General features: G+C 43.2%; 1 protein-coding gene across 1 annotated transcript in view; it reads right to left on the bottom strand.

Moving 5' to 3' along the window:
* Window positions 1-25,518, bottom strand: part of SLC17A8 (solute carrier family 17 member 8) — a 315,037-nt gene that overhangs the window by 262,098 nt on the left and 27,421 nt on the right. The window contains exon 2 of the mRNA XM_069229602.1: window positions 8,187-8,439. Within this exon, the coding sequence (XP_069085703.1) occupies window positions 8,187-8,439 (253 nt within the window). The remainder of the gene's footprint in view (window positions 1-8,186; window positions 8,440-25,518) is intronic.

Here is a 25,518-nt window from a genome sequence, read left to right as displayed (position 1 = left end):
AATAGGACTGTGGTCCCTACTTGGACAGGGTGCATACCTCTGCCAACTAGAGACCCAATCTCTAACATTCACAGAGATCCTTTTGTTTCTATGCAGTTCATAAGTTACAATCATATTCTAGCATAGTGAACTTTAGTTGCCATCAAAGAGCTACATACACACTGCATGGTAGATGTTACAAAGATATTTATTTCAGCCTTTCTTTATCATAATGTTGCTAAAAAAGGGTTTGTTTGGGTAGAAATAGAATCTTATTACTAAAGATTCTTATTAGTACCAAATGTAGGTTCTAAAATAGTCTGAATGGTATTCTTTGCAATTGTAAAGAACTTATTTAGACAATGTTCTTACAGACAGAGACCTTTAAGGCCCGGGCCAAATAGGCATTTGCCAGGGCCTCCAGCTTCCAAGGGCCCCCTGGGAAAAATAATGTTCGCTCTTTCTGACCTCTATCTGTTTTATTTCTCTAGATAAAGCTCTCTGCTTCTCTGAGTACGTACCTCTGACACTGTCTCTCTACCCAGTGTTATCTGAAGGATTTATTTGGGGTCCCATGCAAGACATATTTCAGCAGTTTTTGCGTGACACAGTTAAAGCTTAACATGCAATTTAGTGTCGTTTGGCACAATTTGGGCTTGAATTAGCAGGACTTGGATAAAAAAAATTAACGTGTCCTCATCGAGGCCCTCAAAATATCCTTAAGATAACACTGCTCACAATACGAATTTACACTTCACACCTAATTTTGTTCGAAAAGGAAAAATGTAAATAAATAATGGCTCCCAAGGTAAGATTAACACACAGATGAATATTTGTAAGAGTTTATGAAGCAGCACTGTTACTTCCAACACCAACACTAAAGATGTATACAATTAGTGTCTTTTGTACGCACCTTAAGTGCTGAAACATACCCAGCCATTGAGTTTTTCACAAAGCCTTTCAAGAAGTACTTCACCTTCTGATACTGTGAGCACCACAGCCCCACCAGGCAGGAGTGGTTAGATATGTTGAAATACAAAGCTGTCCGCGTTGGCCTCATGAGAGATATGGTGTCACAAAAACACAACAGACAAAACAACACTTTTGTTCTCCAGAAGTAAGCGCAATATCTTAATTGGAACTAATAATTATTAGAGTGAAAGTTCATTGATATATTTCCAAGACCCATAAATAGAAGCATGTTTATTAACCGTGGTTTAACTGTATGATTCCAGCGTGTTTGGTTGTGTAGCTTCAATCGCAGCACAAGGGTACTAGAATCAAGAGTGTCACGAGGAAGATGGGAGAGGGCTCCTGGAACCCAATTGGACATTTAAAGGTGAGACAACTGTGCTTCTCATGATGAGTCCTTTGTTCTTCCTTTTTAGATTTGAGCTTGCGCCTCACTTGCGAGACACTGTTGCATACAGTAAAGGGCTTGGAGCCCGCCCATGCTTACCATTTGTGCGCTTCAGCAGCACTCTTCTTTACAGGCTCCTTAATTGGATATTGCAGGTGAAATATCATAGTCGGTCATTTCTGTGGAGCATGGAACAAGCAGAGATTGAATAAAGTTAATCCATGCCCGTCTGCTGCTCCCAACGTGATTGCAGTGCTATTTCCTCCCCTGTCTTCCTCCCTCTGCCTGCTGCTCTCTCCAGAGCAATTGTTTTATTTGATTTTTAGGCAGGAGGAGGGTAATTGATTTGCCCAGGATAACAGGATGTTGAGGTGATGCACAGACTGGAACCTATTTCCTCAGTTTGGACGTCGGCATCTTTGCCCATGGCTCCACATTCTTAGTCCCCTCTCCCATCCACTCCTCCATTCAGGTTTTGCATTGTAATGGATTAATGGACAGGTCCGGATCCTGCACCAATAATAATTAGTTGTTGATACAGCAGGCTCTGTTACTGTGTGGCACATTGTGCGCATTGTATTTGTCCTTCTTCAAACTCTGTGTTTACATTTATACAGCGGCCTACTTGGAACCAGAGTAGCATCGGTGTGCTGGAGTTATTTAATAAAACCTACTCCCTTTGTGCCTTTTTTTGGGAACAGCCAAGCATTATAAACTAGGCATGCTTCAAAAACGGAATGTATTATTGTGTGTTGTTTGTGAAGAAGAGCCCTTTCCTTGTTTCGATTCGTGATGCCCTTTCCCCATGCATTGGAGAATCTAGCAGACCTTAGCTCCCCCGCCCCTCCCTTAGATCTCTGGATGGCTAGCAAGCCCTGACCAGCAGCCCAGATAGCACTCACATATTCCATTGAGACAGCAGCAACGATAAGATCTCAAAGTCAGGGCAGGGGACTAGGGTGCTTATCTGGCAGCCCTGGGTCCAATTCATTGCATTAAACAGAGTGTATGGCAGTGGAAGGAGGCTTGAAAAATGCACCGCTTAATAATGTATCTACCACACGTCTCTCACAGTGGCACAATGTTACCATGTCTCCCGCAAGATGTTTCGTTTTTGTGTATTATGTTTCATATAGTACCTGGGTCTACATCCAGGGGTGATACGAGCCTTTTCAACAGTAATTAACTATTTTGAGGTGCTTGCCGGTTTGGTGTGCTATTAATGACACAGTGTTGTTATGAGGCCAACACTTCAGAAGGATGAGAGGCTCCATCAACCCTTTGAGATTGGAAACAAACTTCTACTGCAGGTGCACAAGTCCATCAAGCTATCTAATGCACTGCTATAACAGGGGACAGTGGGCTTTTGAGATTTTTTTAAAGGGGGCAGGGGCATTATGTAAGTGACCCTGTTATTGCAAAGACGTGGGATGTCACCTATGCCAATGACTGTGAGTCCTGAGTCAGAGGATGCCGTGCGAATCTCGTCAGTGCTCGCACACAGGGCCTAAGTGTGAGAGCAGGGCAGCATGTGCATGGACATGAGGTAACTGTTCCAGTGCTGTCATCCTGCAGTCACTGGCCACCTGCACCCTGAAATGGGTAAGTTGAGTTTATGGATTTGTGGAGCGCACAAATGCCTGTGGGCGTCTCGGCTCTGCCTTCTGTCCGAAAGATTGAAATGCTGCTTCGGTCAAGCGCTATAAAGGATGAGTAAAGAGACAAGTTTTTATAAGTTTCCTGAAGGATAGTAAGTTGGGCTGGTTCCTTGAGTGTCATGGCATTTGATTCCAAAGATGAGAGGTAAAATAGGAAACACTCCTACCACCCCAGGAGGCTTGAAAAGTTCAGGGAACACTAAGTTTCCTAGCTGTTGATGATCAAAGACTTGTAGGAGGGATGTGCCAAGCACTCTTATTTTTGAGAGGGGAACAGCCTGGTTGATAAAGGAGTTTGTGAGAAATACAAAGGGATTTAAAAGCTACTTTAATAGGAAGTCAGTGAAGTTCATTCCTGGACCTTGAGACGAATTCAAATTTCCTTAGGTTCTTTAGGAGTCATACAGCAGCATTTTGAAGTCTCTGTAGTCTTGTTAAAATCCCAGACTGGGCCCCAGCATATAGGGCATTGTAATATAATCCAGTTTTGAATGAACAAGAGATACCACAACAGTTTTCTGCAGATAAGGTAGAAATAGAAGGGTTTTCTTCACAATTTTCAAAGTGAAGTAACAAGAAGATGTTAACTGATTAGTCTGATCCATAAAAGAGAGTTAGGGATCAAAGATGACACCCAGATTTCTCACTTTGGTCACTGGAGTGGGCGGAGGTCTGAAAGATTCGGGTCACCAAGAGGAATTCCATAAGGATGAATCTAGTTTAGGAGCACTTCTGTCTTCCCAGAATTGAGCTTAAAGCAATGGGTGCTCATCTAGTTGACTATTGATGGCATACAGTTTTTAAAACGTAAGGCTACCTCATCGATGTTGTTGGTGATGGATATCACAATTTGGGTTTCATCTGCATAAGAACCTGTAGTAATACCCAAAAGCCCCTATCAGTTTAAGGAGGGGAAATATATAAATATTGAACAGAGTAGAGCTAAGAGAAGTCCCACAGGGAAGTGTAGAAGGCTTAGAAGTGAAGTCTCCCAAAGAGACTCATTGTTCCATTTCATCAAGAGAGGAGTAAAGCAAATTTAAAGCAGAATCCCATAGGTCTATATCTGCCAATCGAATCGAAAAGAACAGAATGACTCACCTTGTCAAAGGCAGAGATAGGTCTAATAGGATCACTGCAGCCTTCCCATCTTTATCCAGAATCTCCCTCACCTGCTCGGTCACTGCTATTAGGGCTGTGTCTGTGCTGTGAGCATTATGAATAGGCAAACTGAGCATCTTCCAGGATATTGTTCTGGTCAAGATATTCAGTGAAAGAGATATTAAGATGTCTTCCCCAATTCCTGCCAGCAAAGGAAGCCGAGACATCGGCCGATAGATTTTGTCTTCATGGGGGTCCAGAGATACTTTTTTTTAGTAAAGGAGTAAAGGAAGCCCTTTTCCAGTCCAATGGGAATATAACATTTTGTAGGATATCATTGATTAAAGAGGACAGGGGTTGGCAATAAAGCCCTCCATCTTGTGGAGTATCTTTGCCAGACATGGGTCAGATGGAGATCTGGCTTTAGCAATATGTATAAGATGGCCACTCGATTGGGTAAAAGAAGAGGAAACTCACTGAAGATTGGGTGGCCCAAGTCTACGTTAGCAGTAGTTACATAGAAAGAGTCTGTCCTAGAAATTCTGCAAAAAATCACTGTAGACTGCATCAACTTTATTTTAAAAAAATTCAGCTAGGCTTTCGCATTGCTGTTGAGTGAGAGGTGCTGTCGGAAGGGTGGACAATCTCTGTACTGTTTGAAAACGTTTGCTGGGTAAATTTGTAGCAGACTGATTTCTGCCGTAAAATAGGCTATTTTTTTTAGTTTTAATCATTTTTTATACTCCTGGATGAGCAATTTATACTTTGCTTTTTCTTCCAGAGAGTAATTGATTCTCCAGGATTTGTTCCTGCTGTCTGCAGCTCGTTTTCATATCTCTAAGCTTTGGTGAAAACCAAGGAGCCATGATACGAGGTCTATCTGATTTCATCTTCTTCAACGGGGCTACCTTATCAACTGCATTGTTCATCCAGTTTGCATAACTGCATACCGACACATGTATATCCCTAGAGAAAGAGGGCTGAGAGGCCTCAAAAATCCCAGTCAGCTCTTGGCTGTTTATTTTCCCTCAGGCCGAACCCATTTAGTCTGTGGTGACGTAGGTGTTGAGGGGTTGCTAGCTTTAGTGTGGAAACAGAACTGCAGTGCCATGTGGTTGGACCAGATAACTTCAAGAATATCTTCCAGCTTAAGCCCTGAGTAGTTAGAAAAAATACCAAGCAGTGTGTGGCCTGCCACATGGGTGGGAGCGTTCACCAGTTGTCTAAGGCCAAAGCTCAAGAGATTATCACAGAGTCTGCTTGTGTCACAACTACCTAGCTCTTCCAGGTGGAAATTAAAATCCCCCGGAACAGTGAAGTTTACAAAGTACACAATGCCTTCTAAAAAGTCAGAGAGAGATTCTAGAAACCTAGTTCAGGAACCAGGGGGTCTTTAGAGCAAAAGCCCATAAAAGTAGTGTTCTGGTTGGCTTTACAGCAAAAAGATAGAGCTTCACAGTCTGAGATGACTTCTAATTTAAAGCAATCTTTAAGTCATCTTTGTGTATAACTGCAAGTCCTGTCCCCGCTTAACCTCTCTGTCCTATCTACTTATTTTGTAACCGGATGGAAGGGCCTCAGCCAGGTCAGGAGCTGAAGCCTTATCAATCCAGGTTTTAGTTACAAAGGTAATGTCGAGGCCCACAGAGTCAAGGTAGTCAAATAGCTCATATTTATGCCTACTCATAGAACAAGCGTTCGGAAGTAAGCAACTTAAAATCATAAATCATCAATCTAGGGGGAGCTTTAGAAGCTTTAGCGTTATCTGCAATACGACCTAAAACAGATTCAGGTTGACAGACAAGCTAGAAAGATTCACAGACATAGCTATCCAGTAAAAGGCTAAAGTTGAAATGACTACAGCATGAAGGCTTACCTCCCATATTTAGAGAAAGCAAAGCATCTCTAGAGTATTTAAGAAGAAGGCCAGAATTTCTGGTGCATGGCACAATCTGGGCTTGCCTTTGGCGTGCCAGAGGTGCACTAGCGATGCACCTGCTGCGTGCACCTACTACGAGGAGACACTGCCATGGGCAAGAAATAGGCCGCCGGGTGAATAGGGATGTGCCCGAGGGCATGTCGAAAGACCGCTTCTGCCAAACGTAGAGCAGTAAAATAACAAGTGGTGAAATTAAGGTCCCAAACTGGGGTCCAGCAACTCCTCAGGCCTCTGCCAGCTCCCTAGCAGAGGGCCGGATACTGCTCAAAGAATATAAAGTTAAAACAATAGTGAGAAATATAACTCATAAAAGCAACTAAAATGGGTCCATGACCCCACTACAATATGGTGCCCAAAACCTAAAAGGAGCCAGGCAACTTCTGAGCATGGCACGTTGTGCCTAAAAAGAAACAAATCTCGGCTGTCTCACTCTTGCGAGGAGGCTATGCGGACACGGTGTCATGGGCAACAACTCGGCCGCCGGCTGAATAGGGGCTGTGCCCGAGGGGCATGTTCAAAGACTGCTTCTGCCAAGCATAGAGCAATAAAGTATCAAGTGGTGAAATTAAGAATAAGATCCAGATATGGGGTCCAGCAAACCCTCAGGCCTCTGCAGAGGGCCAGATACTGATAAAATAAAATAAAGCCAGAATAACAGTGAGAAATAGAACACATAAAACAATTCAAATGGGACCGTTACCCCACTATAATATAGCGCTGAAAACCTAAAAGGAGCCAGGCAACTCCTGAAAATGGCACTTTGTGCCTATAGGGAACCAAATATGGGTTGTCTCAATCTTGCAAGGAGGCTGCGCGGGCGTGATGTCATGGGCAAGAAATAGGATGTAGGGTGAATAGGGGGCATGCTCAAGGGGCGTGTCCAAAGACCGCTTCTGCTGAGCTTAGAGCAGTAAAATAACAAGTGGCAAAATTAAGATCCCGAACTGGGGTCCAGGCCTCTGTCAGCTCCCTAGCAGAAGGCCAGATACTGGTAAAAGAAAATAAAGCTAAAATAATAGTGAGAAATAGAACTCATAAAACAACTAAAATGGGTCTGTGACCACACTACAATATGGTGCCCAAACCTAAAATGAGTCAGACAACTCCTGAAAATGGCTTATGGTGCCTACAAGGAACCAAATCTGGGTTGTCTCAGTATTGCGAGGAGGCGTAAAAGTGTAGTACATCTTATTTTCTGGCTCTGAAAGTTCAATTTCTAGCCCTCCATATACTAGTTTTCAAGAACTGACAAAACCAATAGGTCTCACCTATGTGAAATCTACTGGCTTTGTCACAGATGTTTAAGCCATTTTCTCTAGCAGGCTACATGGTGTGCAGCATGGCTGAAAGTTTTTTAAAAAGTGCTATGAAGCAGGCAACGGTAGCTATATCACAGCACTTTTTTTTACTTTCAACCATGCTACACAGCAGCCACGCAGCTGTGCAACATGGCTGAAAACACAGAAAGCCAACTAGTATAACTTTTTGGCTTATCAGTGTTTCTTTGCCATGTTGTACAGCTGTGTGGCAGCCTTGAAGCATAGTCGAAAGCAAAAAGAAAACCTGTAAAGCGGTCAGTGATGACAGCGTCAAAGCACTTTCTTTTTACTTCTAGCCATGCAGCACAGCCACTGTGATGCTATGCATCCTGGCTAAAAAACATTGACTATGCCAATAGATCTCACAGAGGCGAGACCTAGTGGCTTTACCAGTGGTTGGTTTGTGGGTTAGCAAGTTGTGGCCTCTGGAGGGTCATTCTCAAGCATCAACCGTGCGTCCACTTGCATTTGCTCACATCACCCAGTGCAGAAATTATGCCCTTAGCATCAGTCAGTTAAATTGTTTGAACATAGCAGTCGACAAAAGCATTCGGATAATTTTATTTTCCGGCACAAAATTAAAAGTGATAGGTATGCTGACTAATAACCTCGCAGAGCTGTAAAGATGAATGTTGGTCTTTGTGAAGGAAAGAAATTCATTGGTGATTATGAACTGTCTATGTAGTCAATGGACATGCATCGCACTGATATTGGTCAATGAGCCGTTTGCAGTTTGGCATAAGAAGGCATATCAATGACAACTTTAGTACAGTACAATCCTTTAGCACAGCAGAGCTATCCAAGAAACATATGTCTACAAGTTCACATACCTGGATTTCTGGCTGTCCATTTATGTACACTGTGTTGTTATTGACCATTTCAACTATTGCAACACCAAGGTTACACCGGATCCCAAAAGAAATGCAAAATCCTAAACCGCTCATGATGGCGATGATATAACGTTTCGGCACCCCGCAACAGTAGCAGTCAAAGAGTGGTGGCTTGGGCGTGGAAGCTTGCACGGGCCTTCCTTCTTCAGTCAGTTCAATGTTATCATCTTCTACGTTGGTTCCGTCAATTTTCCTAATTAAAAATTCAGAGTGTTTCTGGTCAAAAGCAACATCTGTCTGTCTTTGAATTGAATCAGTTAAACAATTATTTATTGGATGACAATTTCGGTAGGCCAAGCAACAGTTACAATATGAAAAGGACATACTGTATTTTAAGTGAAGCATAGGCAACACCAGACGAAATGGAACAGTTTAAAATAATACATGACAATATAATTTGCTAATATTGAATACAACAGACAACTAAACTCTTTAATTCGGATGCTGTAGTAGTGGTATATGCCTTACTGAAATTTACAAGCTGCATGAACGAGAATCAGATGGGTCAGGGATAGCAAATGGTATGTATGCTTCTCCAAGCATGGCAGCTGTAATTAGCTTCCTAAAACCGAATTTTAACACATTCAGTACTTGGTCATAACAGAAAAGCTAATTGTGTCTTCAGATGGCTGGGTCAATCCAACTCAGAAATTTATAATAATGGGAAAATAATTAATATGCCCAGTAAAGTCAGCACAGTGGGATCTAAAATGTCAGAATTTCAAATATAAAGAACCGTAAACAGAGTTGTCCTGGACCTATGTTGGGTATCCTAGAATTAGGGGATCAGACAGAAAGCCCTAAGGAACACTTTTTAAGTGTTTTTAAACTGAAATAGATTTTGAAAACTCGTGTTAAGTTTTTTGAAAAGCAAAAATATTAATAAGAGAAAAGTTTCACCAGCAAACTCTCTCATCATGAATCAGCCATGAACAGTAAAACTCCATGGAAAAATACCGGTAAGAAATGGGCGGTGACTGGTAAACTCCTTTGGGGCAATTTGCCTGATTGCGCTGATTAAGAGAACAAAAACTCAAGTATCGAGTGGTAAATGGAAATGGAATGTTTGAGAGAAGGAACAAAATGGTGTTTCTGATAACATTTTGCTAGTAAGGACTTTGCGAAGAAATGGAGAAGTTACTGAAATCTAAGATAAAGCATATTAGGTTTCCTGTGTAGTCCAGCTTTGATCAGTGGCAGCAAAAGACGGAGCCCCGGGGAGAGAGCCCATTGGAATGTTGAGACTTAGGTGCTAAATCTAGAGATTTGCTGAAGACCATGAGGGAACTAGTCAGTGCATAGTTTGCAAATAATTAGTGTCAGAGCCCTTGCCAGGAGGCCACTACGGCTTGCACCACCCATTGTTCCTGTCAGCACTGCCAATGACCATATGAGCAGAACTACTAACCATCACACATGTGCAAGTGTGACAACTCAGATTATTCCAGGAAGCTAAAGCTATAAGCTTGACTTGGGTAGGAGACATTAGGCATTTTTAATGTATATTAAATTAATAACCACCTGTTGTTGTGCTCATCTGCAAATTAGACAAACAGCACCACCTTGTGGAAGACTGTGGTAAGTGCTGGTGTTGACAATTGAGTGCCGGTGCTGAGCGCCGAAAACCACTGGCTCAAATTAAACACTGGAAATACCAAAAATTGTGAAGACTACCTGGTATTTGCTGAATCATTTTTGAGAGCACTATTGAGCAGTTGCCCTCGAAAGGTAGCTAATATAGCTAATCACATTCCACCACTCAATGACTACCATAAACATAAATGTGTAAGTGTTTTAATGCTGTTCTATTCTCTTAGTATCCCTACTGCAAATAAAATTAAATGAAGAAATCTTAGAAGTTAATGATTTAACTGTGAAGAAGGTGCCCAGTTTGGCACTACAGAGTCTTTAGAACGGGACTGTGTTAATTGCGATTATCACTTGAATTTCAAAAATGAAAAAAGATAGGACTAAGAGGAAGACCACAGAATAAGAGCAGAAGCAATGATAGTGCGCAAGAAACTCTGATGAAATACAAGTGACAGGCTGTCAAGTGAAATTCTACTTAAAAATCTGAAGAAATCCACAGCTTTGACCAGACAAACAAGGAGATGATACATTCATTGTAAGACAAAGAGATACTTTGGAATGTTTCCAAACATTGTGCAGAGCCTCGAGGAACTTCTATGGCGACTGTGTGGAGGAGGATGAGTGCATCTTACACTTGATCTGTGCATATTGTGTAAAATGATAGGTATCAACAAACCATGCATGTGTTCCATGTATGTGTTAAGCAAAATGTGGTATTTATCGACTCAGTGTGGAATAGCAAAGGCATACTAGTCAAGGTCGGCTAAGAATCAAAACCAACTCAGGTGAAAATTTGGCAACAAGCTTCACATTGCACTATACAGAAGAGTACAGCAAGTGAAACCGACCATCTCAACAGATTTTGATAGGCCCTTCATTCTCAATAGCCAAGACATTTTTTAACAACAGAGTCTAACCTCCATAATAAAGCAAATCATTTCGGATATATTAGCTAAATATCTATACGATGTACAGGCTTCTCTGAAGATGAAAAACAAAACTATAGAAAGATAGCATAGCTAAAGGAGAAATGTATCTTGAGGTAAGTTCAAGTCATCCCAGGTGGACACCTATTCTTGATGGTTGTGCCTTCTGTACTCAAAAGTACTAAGGGTAAAAGTACACTACGTCACCATCTACCTTTGGTGCCATGCTTCATCACTGGGCACGCTCATCACCATTGATATTTAGCTCGTAGGAGATGGAATTCAATTCGGCATCCTCGTGTGATCTCATAAAATCAACCAAATCAAATGTTGCAATTCTTCATGCTCTGCCATGGTACCTAGAAGCAATGTTTCACAGAAGCATGCAGGTGCAAATGAAGAAATTGTCTGAACTACTGGGTGCAAAGCAGAAAGCCATGTCTGCCATAAAAGAGCCAGTGTCCATCTCAGACAACGCACCCCCTGGAGTAAATACTTCTATAGAATCCTATTACAAGAATTACCCCACCATTTAAACGTTTAAAAAATATAGAGGTATATTCCAAGTGTAAAGAATAGCCAAATGACAAAAACAGTTATTTATAATTGCCTACAAACTACATTTTAATATAGGTGGCCTTAAAAGTCAGTGGACAGCAAAAAAAATCTCGAAAACAAATATCTTCGGGGGATTCATAGCCAGGCAAGGGTTACATTACAACATTGCTCTAATTAACAAAGTTATCTTAGAATTGAGTTTACTGATTCCTTGACGCTCTTTCAACAAGAGCCAAATGCAGGTAAACGGAGTACGAAAAACAAATAATCATGGGTGGAATACTTAAATTGATCTCTTTCACAGGTAATTAACCACAGCCACATTGCTGTATTTGATTAAGGTTCAATAGTGTCATGTACCTGGAACTCTCTGCAGCATTTGACACAGTCTCACACGGCATCCTCATCAGGCACCTGCATGACACTGATATCTAAGGACACACTCTCTGCAAGATCTGCTGCTTCTTAACTGATAGAGCAAGATGTCAGCCTGGCACCTTGATCCTCAGAAACCTGAAACAAATCTGCAGAGTTCCTCAAGGTTCATCTCTTATCTTCACCCCCTCCAAAGAAAACATGATCACTCATGCCAATGTCATCCCACACACAATGTTAACAACTTCTGCTATTCCGACAATACCTCATGCTCTCCCTTCCGGACCAGACCCCCTCACAATAAACAAGTTCACCTCCTGTATGATTGAAATCGCCAACTTGATGAAAGGCAACTGTCTCAAGCTCAATACCAACAAGACAGAAGTAGGGATTTTCAGCAAGAACACTTCGCTGTGGGACTCCGACAGCTGGGTGACCAAACTCACCCACAACCACTCCCAGCACCCATGCCAGATACCACAGAATCATCATCAACAGCTAACTTGACATGACTGCACAAGTCAGAATAGACACTACATCCTGCTTCCATACCATGAAGATGCAGAGGAAGGTCTTCAAATGGCTACCAAGCAACACCAGAAAAACTGACACTCATGCCTAAGTCACCAGCAAGTTGGACTATGGAACATCCTCTAGGTTGGGATCACCAAACAACTCACCAGGAGACTGCAACCCATCCAGAACTCGTCATCCAGACTTATCTTCAACATCCCACACAGAACTCAAATTACCGCTCAGGGAATCCACTGGCTCTCGATACACAATCATGTTAATTTAAATCTCCCCACACACACATTCAAGACCCTACACAACTTAGACCCCACCTACCTAAACAGTCGCATCTCCTTCCACCAACCTTCCAGACAGCTTTACTCCACAGGACTCCTACTCGCACATACTGCACCCATACACAGAACCAATTCAGGTGGACGGGCGTTCTTTTAAGTTGTTCCGAAAACGTAGAATAAGAACTTCCTACTTCGTCAGTGAGTGTCGCGGTCGAGGCTCGTCACATCTGAGTATCCTTCTCACTTCTTGAATTCTGCAAGAAGCTGCAGGCCTGGCTTTTCAGTCAACAAATATACCCTAGGCTGGGCTATGAAGACATACCTGCTCAACACCAGGATCCTCTTGTGGATGATAGTGCACTTTACAAATACACAAAACATATTTTGAGATGGGCTACACATGTGCTCCCAGCCAACATCATTTAAGATTATTGAAGTTCGAGGGCAGCAGCTTGGGCTGAGGACTTCAGATGGTAATGAACATGCTCATATTGGCAGGGTGGTTGCTCTGGGCGAACTTCACAACTCAAGTAATGGCTTTTTCTCAAACTGAATGGAAGTTTCAAATTAGAGGTAAAGATGTCTTGCACGTAAAAATTAGCAGTATTACTGTTCTTCAGTTCTTTATCTCCTTGGCCTTGTTGCCTATGTGTTTCTACAAGACATTGAAGAAGATCACTACATTTATCCATCCCAAAACATTTGGCCCATGTTTGTTCCCAAAAATATTCACTAATGGAGTGCTGCTAAAAGACTCAGGGCTTCAAGGACCTGCAGAAAAATGCTCCTCAATTATCTATGCCCTAAAACAATATGTTTTTCTGCCACACCACCAATGGAAGGGCTTTGGCTCTGGCAATATCACTTGCCTCTCTCTCAGTGATGACTCTTGGTTATGTAGGTTAACCAACTGGATGCGGGACAGCCAAATCATTTAGGGCTGGAGTGGGCAAACCAACAAAGACGGAAGAACAACTGGTCTTCTTCTGAATCGTTAGAGCCTTGAAACTGACAATTGATAGTCCTGTTAATGCAGAGCGAAGCTCAGCAGAAGATATCACCAGTATATATAAATATATAAAGTATATATATATATATATACGTATATATATATATATAGGCTATATGTATAGTTTCAAGACATTTGACGCAGTAAAACGCCCAGCCTCTTGGGTCGAGGCTCGTCAACGGGTGTCACTGTTAATATTTCATAGAAAAACACACTCTTCTGTGTCCAGCGCAGAAAACGAGGCCACCATCTGGTTACGAGTAGACATTTATTGCAGAGTCCATTATCAGTCATGACGCGCTTTGACCCCCTCCAAGCCTTAATCATATGTAAATGCATGGTAGTCAGCTTCTCTCCTTTTAAGCACAAGATAGATAAACATTGAAGAGAAACTTCAAATGTATTGGAACCACTGTATTATAATTGCATTCTAAAGGCACAATGGTGAAAATACAATGGTAATCAGAGAATATTTACAACTATATGTACTTTAATCTAGTGAATTATTTCCACTTGTTTAACACCAACCAGTCATTGTCACTGATATATTTCAGAATTATTCACGGACCACAGTATCCATAATGCTTTGCAATTGCACTATTCTTCCATCCACTTAATCCTTCAATATTGTCCTTTTGCAGAATCACATATCCTCTATAAATTACCCAAGTACACATACTCGTCTTTCCTTAAAGAAGTCCATTTCATTTGGGGTATAGTAATGCAATATTGTTAGAAATGGGGTCTTTCGCTGGCAGTCAGGTTACCCCCTGTCCAAGCAAGGACTCTCACTCTAGTCAGGGTAAGTCACACACAATCCAAATTATCCTGTGCCCACCCTCTGGTAGCTTTGCACTGAGCAGTCAGCCTTAACTTAGAAGGCAATGTGTAAAGTATTTGTGCAATAAATCATGCAATAACACAATATAGCACTGCAAAATTACACCACACAGTGTTTAGAAAAATATATAATATTTATCTGGATAAATGCAGGTCAAAACGATTAAAATGCAATACGTATATGTTGAGATATCAATGTAAAAGTGAAATGAAGTGTCTTTAGTCTTTTAAAAGCAATAAATGTCTCTTTCAAGCACAAAGTACCTGGTTTGCGTTAAAAATCTCCGCAAAGAACCACAGAGGAGGAGATACGTGGAAACAGGGAGGTGTTTCTCGGGCCGCACACCGCTATGCGTCATTTTGTTTTCACGCAGGGACGACTTTACTTTAATTTCCGGCACTCGGTCGTGGATCTTCTTTAAGTTGCGTGGTTTTCGGATGCACCGGGGACGATGCGTGGATTTCCGGCGCTGAGAGGACGAAGTCACAGGGGCTGGGTCGATTGGGTGGGAGTTGCGTGGAAATTTCTACCGTACGTCAGGCGCTGCGCCGATCCCTTTCTGGAAGTCAGGCTGCATCGTTGCGGCTCGGTTGTTCTTTGATCCAGTGGGCCGTGCGTCGAATTTCCGGTCACTACGCTGGTGCTGCATCGATCTTCTTGTTGTGATGTCAGACTGCGTCGTTCCAGTTCGGTGTGCAGTGAATTTTTCACTGCTATGCAGGCTGTGCGTCGTTTCTGGCAGGCTGTGCATCGATTTTCGACGCACAAGGAGTCCTTCTTGCAGAGACAATGGGGGTCATTCTAAGTCTGGCGGGCGGCGGAAGCCGCCCGCCAGACTTCCCCCCTCCAAAATACTGCTCCGCGGTCGCAAGACTGCTGAGGGTATTTTGGCTTTTGCACTGGGCTGGCGGGCGACCGCCAAAAGGCCCCCTGCCAGCCCAGTGCAAAAACCCTTCCCACTAGGACGCCGGCTCAGAATTGAGCCGGCGGAGTGGGAAGGTGCGACGGGTGCAGTGGCACCCGTCGTGTATTTCAGTGTCTGCAATGCAGACACTGAAATACAAAGTGGGGCCCTCTTACGGGGGCCCCTGCAGTGCCCATGCCATTGGCATGGGCACTGCAGGGGCCCCCAGGGGCCCCACAACAACCCATTCCGCCATCCTGTTCCTGGCGGGAGAACCGCCAGGAACAGGATGGCGGTATGGGCTGTCAGAATCCCCCATGGCGGCGCAGCAAGCTGCGCCGCCATGGGGGATTCCCAGGGCAGCGGAAAACCGGCGGGAGACCGCCGGTTTTCCACTTCTGACCGCGGCAAAACCGCCGCGGTCAGAATGCCCTGCGGGGCACCGCCAGCCTGTTGGCGCTGCTCCCCCCGACCCTGGCCCCGGCGGTAAGGAACCGCCGGGGTCAGAATCACCCCCAAAGTCTTTTTGGTCCTGAGACTTCAGGGAACCGGAGGCAAGCTCTATCCAAGCCCTTGGAGAGCACTTCTCAGCACAGCCAGAGAGCAGCAAGGCAGCAGGGCAACAGCAAAGCAGCAGTCCTTCACAGAAAGCAGTCAGGTGAGTCCTTTGGGCAGCCAGGCAGTTCTTCTTGGCAGGAAGCAGGTTCTGGTTCAAGTTCTCTTCTCCAGGAAGTGTCTGAGTTGGTAGGGGCAGAGGCCCTGTTTTAATATCCAAATGTGCCTTTGAAGTGGGGGAGACTTCAAAGAGTGGCTTAGAAGGGCACAAGGTCCCCTTTCAGTTAAATCCTGTGTGCCAGGGTCTCAGTAGGGGGTGTGGCAGTCCTTTGTCTGAGGGCAGGCTACTGTCCTTTGACATGTAAGGTTCAGGCCCTCCATCCTCCCAGCCCAGGAAGACCCATTCAAAATGCAGATGTATGCAAGTAAGGCTGAGTATCCTGTGTTTGAGGTGTGTCTGAGAGAATGCACAAGAGAGCTGTCAACTGAACCCAGCCAGACGTGGATTGTAAGGCACAGAAGGATGTAAGTGCAGAGAAATGCTCACTTTCTAAAAGTGGCATTTCTAAAATAGTAATCTTAAATCCAACTTCACCAGTCAGCAGGATTTTGTATCACCATTCTGGCCATTCTAAGTATGACCTTCTTACTCCTTTCAGATCAGCAGCTACCACCCAAACAGTATATGAGGGTAGCCCAATGTTAGCCTATGAAAGGAGCAGGCCTTGCAGCAGTGTAAAAACAAATTTAGGAGTTTTACACTACCTGGACATGTAAACTACACAGGTACATGTCCTGCCTTTTGTCTGCACAGCATCCTGCCCTATGGGTTACCTAGGGCATACCTTAGGGGTGACTTATATGTAGAAAAAGGGGAGTTTTAGGCATGGTTAAGGAGCTACTTAAGTGGGTGGCACAATCAGTGCTGCAGGCCCACCAGTACCATTTAATCTACAGGCCCTGAGCACACATAGTGCACTTTACTAGGGCCTTATAAGTAAATTAAATAATTCAATTGGGTAGGATCCAATGTTACCATGTTTAAAGGGAGAGGGCATATGCACTTTAGCACTGGTTAGCAGTGGTAAAGTGTGCAGAGTCTTAAACCTAGCAAAAACAGTATCTAAAAAGTGGAGGGAGGCAGCCAAAAAGTTAGGGGTGACCACCCTAAGGCTGTCAGGTCTAACAAATATCTGGAGTAATAAAGAAGGTGAGAGCTCTTCCATTTCAAACTTATTGTTTTAGATTTGACTTTCCACCATTATAGAGGCACCTATGCATTTGGTCAAAGCTTTCTCAGTGCTGGTACTGCAAGGGTGAATCCCCCACAAACCCTCCTGCCTCAAAATGTTTTCCAAAATCACCACATAACCGTGCAGACCACCCGTTTTCTCACAGCGGCCTCACCTCAATTAGTTAACGTCATGTTCATTCCAAATTGTAGCCAGCAGGCGCCTTCAAACAAATAGTTCCAGGACATTTGATGCTGTAAAACGGCCAGCCTCTCGGGTTGGGGCTCTTCAACTGGCGTCACGGTAAACATTCCATAGAAAAACACACTCTCCTGTGTCTAGCAGAGAAATCAAGTCCACCATCCCGTTACGAGTAAACATTATTTATTGCAGAGAGTCCATTATCAGACATGAGGCAGTCCAACCCCCTCAGGGTCTTAATCATATGTAATTATGTTAGTCAGCTAATCTCCTTTTAGGCACAAGATACATAAACATTGAAAAGGGACAAATGGATTGGAACCACTGTATTATAATTGCATTCTAATGACACACTGGTGAAAATACAATGGTAATCAGTGAATATCTACAACTATATGTGCTTTAATTTAGTGAATAACTTCCCTTGTTTAGCACCAACCACTCACTGTCACTGATATATTCCATAATGATTCAGGGACTACGGTATCCATAATGCATTGCAATTGCACTATTTTTCCAGCCATTTAATCCTTCAATATTGGCTTTTTGCTGAATCACATTTTCCTGCTGGACACAGTAGAGTGTGTTTTTCTATGAAAATATTTATAGTCCACCCCTAAAAAGACCCCGAACTAAAATGTTGGTATGTGTATTCTGCCAAAATATATCCATACATATGTTGATACTACAAATAATCCTCTGCATTTAATAAAAGAGTCAAATGCACTTGTCAGCATTGTCAGAGAATATTCTCACCAAAAAATGATAAGGTTCATCCCTCCTAAGGTGAAATAAAACATGTATTAAACCCTATAACTGCAACCAACTGTCGGAAAATAAATTATTTTATATTTCTACATTTTATAAGAAATCCATAATTGGGCCCCAGATTACTGCTGTTCTGGTTCACTGCTCAGGGAAGCTCACAAACACTTCAAATTTTACATGGAAGTTTCCCATTCACAAAGGGAAAGATGTCCCAAGTGGACCCCTTTCTCTTTACAAATGTGTTATCACCTCAATTGGGGAGTAAGTAAATGAAATCACTGAATAGCGTAGTATATCTGGCCCTTCGAGTTGAGATATCCGTATGTCCTAAAGCAGTTGGAGCACAAACAGTATGATGCCAGTCTCATTTGATAATAGCAAACAGTTCTAGACTGTAAACATGCATCAAACCCACTTATTGTGTGATGTTTTGCTCACTGTTTGTTTGGTATATCTCTATCATGTATTTGGCTGACTTGGAAGCTAATGACTAGTAGGTGCAACTTACCTATAGAGCTCATACTGTAATATGATTTTGGTTCAGATATCTCTAACTTGTCTTGCATTCTTACAGCTCTGCTGAAAAGATAATTAATTAGAAGTAAATAAAACCTGTTGTCATTAGGCAAATACTGTTTTCTAAACCTGTTTCTTTCTAAGACCCTAATTTTGACTTGCCCAGGCTCGGACATGGTGGGCCAGAATCTACTTTACTCATATCGCCAAAAGCCTGGCCATTGCAAGTTTTTCCATGAAATGTGGGATAACTGCTTTGACCAGGTGTTACTGGATGCTTGACCAAGCAGTTTTTTCCCAATTTTGGTCATAAAAATGCTGACATATTTCACTTAACCTGAGCAAGGTGTGTTATGAGCCCATTCCATGCTCCTTTGTGGGCTGATGGTTACACTTGAATGTCCTGATGAAGCTGTAAAACACATTCCTAGACAGTGAAAAATGTTGAACTAAATTGACATGGGTGAAAACGTAACCTTTGTTTTTAATTTGTTCTTGAGATAATTGAAATAAATGTGGCTTGTTGCTTTCTATAAATAATTTTATTTTAGTGATTGTGACCATGACCCCTAAACCGACTGACAAATGTACGGTCTTTGTTATAGTGGTATTCTAAAAATAGAAGCAGGGTTAGTTGATCTATGAAATTTTATGTCACTCTTCACCATTTCTCACTACATGTGTGAACTGTTTAGGACCTAGATGGATGGACCACTGGACCTCTCATAGCGGTTCTCTTGGGTCACTCTGGGCCTATTTATGTGTTCAGACTACAGGATTTAAAAATATCTGGCTGAAGATACCACAGCACATTCCCCAGTTCTCCGCCTACTGTTGGTCTATAGCTTGGAAACTTCCCACGCAAATGTTTATTGCAAACTGCAATCTACCAGAAAATCGAAGTAGGGCAAGTGGACTCAGAATTGCTTTGTTAATGGTTAGGGTTCAAAAAAATGGGTCACGATTTTCATCTTTGCAAAAGTGGTGCATTCTCTGAATTGCTAACTATGGTTTAATTGCCCTAGCTCTTCTTCTACTTGGACAACAACAACACCTTGTAGACTCTTGCACCAAACATGGCACTTTTGTAAATCTTTAAAAATCCATGGGTGGGTCCGTTCACACACTGAATGACTCACAGTCCTTGCTGAAAATCAGTTTCATTTTTTCTGTCTGGTACTTAGCAAATGTCTCTCGTTTTACTGCACCTCCCACATATTTCGAAATATTCGGGTTCAAAAATGTATGTGCCTATGTTACTGGAGAGTGGATAAACCAGTCAAGTATGTATGTGTTTTGTGGTTCTGGTCTGAAAGTTCAGAACTGAACTTCTCCTTGCTTGGTATGCAAGTGCCATCTTGGATTAGGGAAAGCCAACCATATCTAGAACAAACTGCCCACACAAGATTTTCCAATTTTACAGACATTTGTGAATATAATAGATGGCCTCTCACGTCTGCTGTCTACAAGATACAACTGGTGAATGCATATTTTGTGGGTATTTTGTGTGTCACCTACCAAAAGCCTTACTTGCAATGTGTGCTCTAGTATCTACCCCCAGTTAATAAAATATTGATTGGTGGAGTGGCTGGGGGAGAATAATTCTTATGGGCATTGGAGGTCATAAGTGGAAACATGTTGTGGTTCGTTCCAGTTTACCATTTGTGTGTGATATTGCTGAAAATGCCCCCTGATGCAGCAAGCTTTTCTTTGATACCTACTTTGAAAATATGTTTCAGTATTTCAGAACTTTGTCTCAGAGGCACATGTTTCAGCTTGTTCACCATCTATAGGATTGTCAAGTATACTTGAAATGAACAGTCTGAAAGGTTTATCATGGTAGATTGATCTGAACACAAGAACTCCAAAAAAGCTCAGTTGCAGAGATGCTTTCCCTCCTGTTAGAAATGGGGTCTGTCGTTGGCAATCAGGTTACCCCCTGTCCAAGCAAGGGCCCTCACGCTAGTCAGGGTAAAGTAGAATCACACTTAGTTAACCCCTGCTCACCCCCTTGGTAGCTTGCACGAGCAGGCAGGCTTAACTTCAGAAGCAATATGTAAAGTATTTGTACCAACACATACAGTAATACAGTGAAAACACTACAAAGTGGACACTACACAAGTTTAGAAAAATAGGTAATATTTATCTAAATCAAACTAGACCAAAACAACAAAAATCCAACATACACAGGTCAAAATATGAATTTTCAAAATAATAAGTCTTAATCCTTAGAAAACAGTGAGAATGCTGTTGTTACACAAAGTACCTGGTTATTGTCAAAAATAAAGCCGCACGGGCGAGCGTGCGTTGGCAAAGGGTAGCAATGTGTCAATTCCTTACTCGCAAGAGAGGCGGTGAGTCATTTCTTTCTCCAGTAGGGTCAGCGATGCGTTGTTTTTCACCCTTGCAAGAGAGTGATGTGTCGTTTTCCGGACTGGGCACCTCGGTTCCGCGCAGAGTCGGGTTGATTTGGACACCCAGGAATGATGTGAGGAAAATCTGGTCGCACAGTATCGGAAAAACTCACTGAATGGGGTTTGCATCATTATCACCCTTCGTAAGCAGGTGTTGCATGTCGTTTCTCCAGCCGCGATGCATTGATCTCCCAGCCGGGAAGCAGGTGGCGCATCGATTTTAGCCTCGAAGCAGGCTGCACGTCGTTTATCAGCCACTTTGTGGAAGGTGTGTCCAAAATATCCCCCACAGCGTTCTGTGATTGGATTTTCAGTTCTTGTCTGCCAACTTCACTTTTCAAGGGCCCAGGAACTGGATAGGGCACCACTTGGCAGGGCAGGAGTCTCAGCAGAGAGTCCAGGTGCTGGCAGGGGAAGTCTTTGATGGTCCTGAGACTTTAACAACAGGAGGCAAGCTCAGTTCAAGCCCTTGGAGATTCATCTCAAGCAGGAATGCACAACAAAGTCTAGTTTTTGTCCCCTTTCACAGGCAGATGGAGCAACTGCAGGATAGCTCCACAAAGCACAGTCACAGATAGGAGCAGTACTTCTCCTCAGCTCTTCAGCTCTTCTCCTTGGCAGAGGTTCCCCTTGATTCCAGAACTGATCTAATTTTCATGGGCTTGGGGTCCAATACTTATACCCCTTTCTGCCTTTGAAGTAGGCCTACTTCAAAGGAAAGTTTCTGTTGTTTACAACACCCTACCTTGCCCAGGCCATGCCCCAGACACACACCAGGGGGATGGAGACTACACTGTGTGAGTGCAGGCACAGCCCTTTCAGGTGTAAGCGACCACTCCTCCCTCCCCTCCTAGCGCAGATGGCTCATCAGGATATGCAGGCTACACCCCAGCTCCCTTTGTGTCACTGTCTAGAGTAGAGGTATAAACAGCCCAACTGTCAAACTGACCTAGGCAGGGAATCCACAAACAGGCAGAGTCACAGTGGCATTTTCAAACACAATCCAAAAACAACCTTTACTAAAAGATGTATTTTTAAATTGTGAGTTCAGATACCCTAAACTCTACATTTCTACCTGCTCCCAAAGGGAATCTGCACTTTAATAATATTTAAAGGCAGCCTCCATGTTAACCTATGTGAGGGATAGGTCTTGCACCGTGTTAGGACGTATAAAACACATTAGTATTTGTCCTATCTTAAACATACACTGCACCCTGCCCATTGGGCTACCTAGGGCCTACCTTAGGGGTGCCTTACATGTATGAAAAGGGAAGGCTTAGGCCTGGCAAGTGGACACACTTGCCAACTCGAATTGGCAGTTTAAAACTGCACACACAGACACTGCAGTGGCAGGTCTGAGACATGTTTACAGGGCTACTAATGTGGCTGCAGGCCCACGAGTGGCATTTGATTTACAGGCCCTGGGCACCTCTAGTGCACTTACTAGTAAGTCAAATATGCCAATCATGGAAAGCCAATCACACATTCATTTTATATAGGAGCACTTGCACTTTAGCACTGGTTAGCAGTGGTAAAGTTCCTAGAGTATCAAAAACAGAGTTCAGCGGACATCAACAACTGGGAAGCAGAGGCAAAAAGTTAAGGGAGACTACTCCAAGGATGCCAAGTCTAACACCTCCTTTCTCAGAGATAGTTTCCCGCCTTTCTCACCAATAGACACAAGGGTCCCTATTACAGAGAGTGCCCCAAGGGCACAACAGACATGTGGAACCACTTTGTGTATCCCTAGGGCACTTTGGTGTTACAGAAGGGGCTGCAGATGCTTGACAGGCCCCTTCTGTAATACAGATAGCACTGGTGCATATGTAACACCAGCACTATCTCAAGAGAACATTACCTCATTTGCAAGGGGACGTGGCCCCATGCAAATGAGGGAATCTCTTTCTTCTGTGCCCATGCTGTGTTGTGGACAGAGCGCAAAAGCAAAGAACCTACCAGGAGGCACACTGAAAGTGCACCACAAGAAGGTGGTGCACTGTCATTGTGCCCTGATGGCAGACCTCTGGAGTGGGAAAAGGGGTTCTCATGGACCCTCCCAGATATCCCCTTGCAGGCGGATGCAGTCACTTACTTCATTCTCCCGCAGTGGGATCTCTAATCCCTCTTGAAATTACAGGCGGGTAGCTGTGCGCACAGTGATACACGGAGTGGCTTTGAAGCAGCCGTCCTGCATTTCACTGAAATACGCTACCCCAGCCCAGCATGAGCTTGTGGCTGCCCCAGGGGCAGCGCTTTCACCATAATGGGGCATACTTTCCCTGTTTGCACGCGACACACCTGTTTTAAGGTGCTCAGTGGCACAAACAGGGAAAGTGTGCCCGTATGATAATACAGGCCCAAGGGGTGAAGAATGAGAAATTCATCTGAGGAAGATTTGTATGTCTTACAGTGTATGTTGGGGACATAGCCAAAGTAAATATGTAGCCACTGAGCCTGATCTTAGAGGTTATTGGTATTCCCATATATAACATGTGGATGACTCACAATTCTATCTAAAACATTGACAACTGAGGATATCTCCAGTGGTTGCATTTACCTTGACAGACTACAATGTATGCAAGAAAATTGCACAAAGCTCATAAAACAAGATTCCTCCTCCTTGTGCCCTCTAATATTAATATTATCAACACATTTCTAATGGACCTATTGAAATTGAAAGAACGCTCCCTGTGCCTCTCTCACACTGTAAAACTGCTCTCCTACATTCTACCCTCACACCACAAATAGGCTTGTTGAAATTGGAAGAGTTCTCCCCCTCTCTCTCTGTCACCCTGCAAAATTGTTGTGCTTCATCACAGATTCTACTTTCACCTCACACCACAGATGAATGGGCATGTCCATGAATTTCTACCTTAACTCTCCCAAAAACATTAATCATCTCATCAGCTCCGGTATGCTGATAGCAGATAAAGCTCTTATTGTCATCAGACCAGACTTAGGAAATGCTATCCTAGCATCTGTTCCACAGTTCTCATTTGCACCTCTCAAATCAGTATTCCTTTCGGCTACCAGACTGATCACTGTAACATGAGAATTCAACATCATCCCTTACTATGTGACCTCTATTGGTTTCCAATAAAAGGATCAATTTCAAATTAAGCTGCCTGACCTATAAAACCATTCACCTGAGCAATTATTCTTGCTTATTCGATCTGTTCTTGATATAATGTGTCAAAGAGGTCTCAGAAGTCGAAACTCCCCCCAACTAGAAGTAACAAGAGTCAGGACTTCTTTTCACCAGACGCACTCTTTAGTGAGCCTCAATTACTGCCTGAGACTCTCCTTCTCTTAAAATTCAAATAAAACCCACCTTTCTCACTTTCAGAGAGCCCATAAAACACATTATTGCTTCCTTTTCTTAAGGCAATACTCCCTCCCTGAAAGCCGTCAATGCTCTCCCAAAATGGCATTCTAACCTACGATGTTCTTTATATGTCCCATGTAATATCCATACTTTTTCTGTTGCGCGTCATATTTTTCAAAAATGTTTTTCTCTCGAAATATGTAACGTGAACGAATGAGTTATCTGTTAAGCACTATAATACATTTGCTGGAGAAGTTTAAAATTGGTAAATATATACAATGTTTTCATTTATACTTGCAGAGTCGTGTTGAAGGCCTTTTGTTTCGCTTATGCCTGTGACTGCATTATGCTTGTAATGCACCATTGAGCATTACACAAATGCCCCACGTTCAGCACCCAGTTGCACTTCCACTTTCCACACAGCAGCTCTCCACTCAAAACACAGACTAAGAGTTCGTCCTCCTAGATGAGTGTTCTTTTTTTTGGGGGGGGTGGGGGTGGCTGAAGTATGTTAGGAGTGGCATCCACTGCACACACTCTGCTCCAGTTTCAGTTGCCCTATAGCAAATAGTCACCACCATTGCAATGGGTGTTGCTTTGTCTTGCTGCCCTCCATCTACCTAATACTGCCACGACGAGGCCCGCCTGAAGTCTTTCTAATATCCTAGAATAGATTCACCCTTGTAGCAGAACACCACCAACCCAACCCATACATTTATGGGTAGCATACTGCTGCTTTCACCGCTGCCTCTATCTCATGAGAACGATAATCTGTTACGCCCTGGCGCTGATGCTGCTGTGTACACCAAGGGGGAAACACATCACTTCCATGGTTGAGCTGTCTGCCTGGCACAAATCGGAGATCCAAACTGTGTGAGATCGCTATAGGGAAAGTCCTGTTCAAATTCCACAAAATGCCTGGTTCCGATTAATTCAACTATACAACGTACATAGAACCTATCTTAAGGCTGCCAAAATAAACCGATACTTTCACGGCATGAATAAAGCCTGTCCCCGTTGTCATCTGGTGGATGCATATCTCCTTCATATTCTCTGTTCTTGGCCCCACTCGTGTCAATATTGGCAAAGAGTGATACACCGTCTCTCTCACTGTATTGGTCCAGACGTATTAACCACATGGGAGGGATGTATCCTGGGCTTATACTGTTGGGGCAAGAAATATAGGTTCACGTCCCGGTTTAATGACTTTGGCCTTCGGTTGGACTACCAACTCATTACTCACAGTCGG

Source organism: Pleurodeles waltl, chromosome 4_1, assembly GCF_031143425.1.
Source record: "Pleurodeles waltl isolate 20211129_DDA chromosome 4_1, aPleWal1.hap1.20221129, whole genome shotgun sequence".
In the NCBI taxonomy this organism is placed as follows: domain Eukaryota; kingdom Metazoa; phylum Chordata; class Amphibia; order Caudata; family Salamandridae; genus Pleurodeles; species Pleurodeles waltl.
Note: the sequence above shows the minus strand (reverse complement) of the source record. Positions and strands in the feature narration are given on the sequence as shown.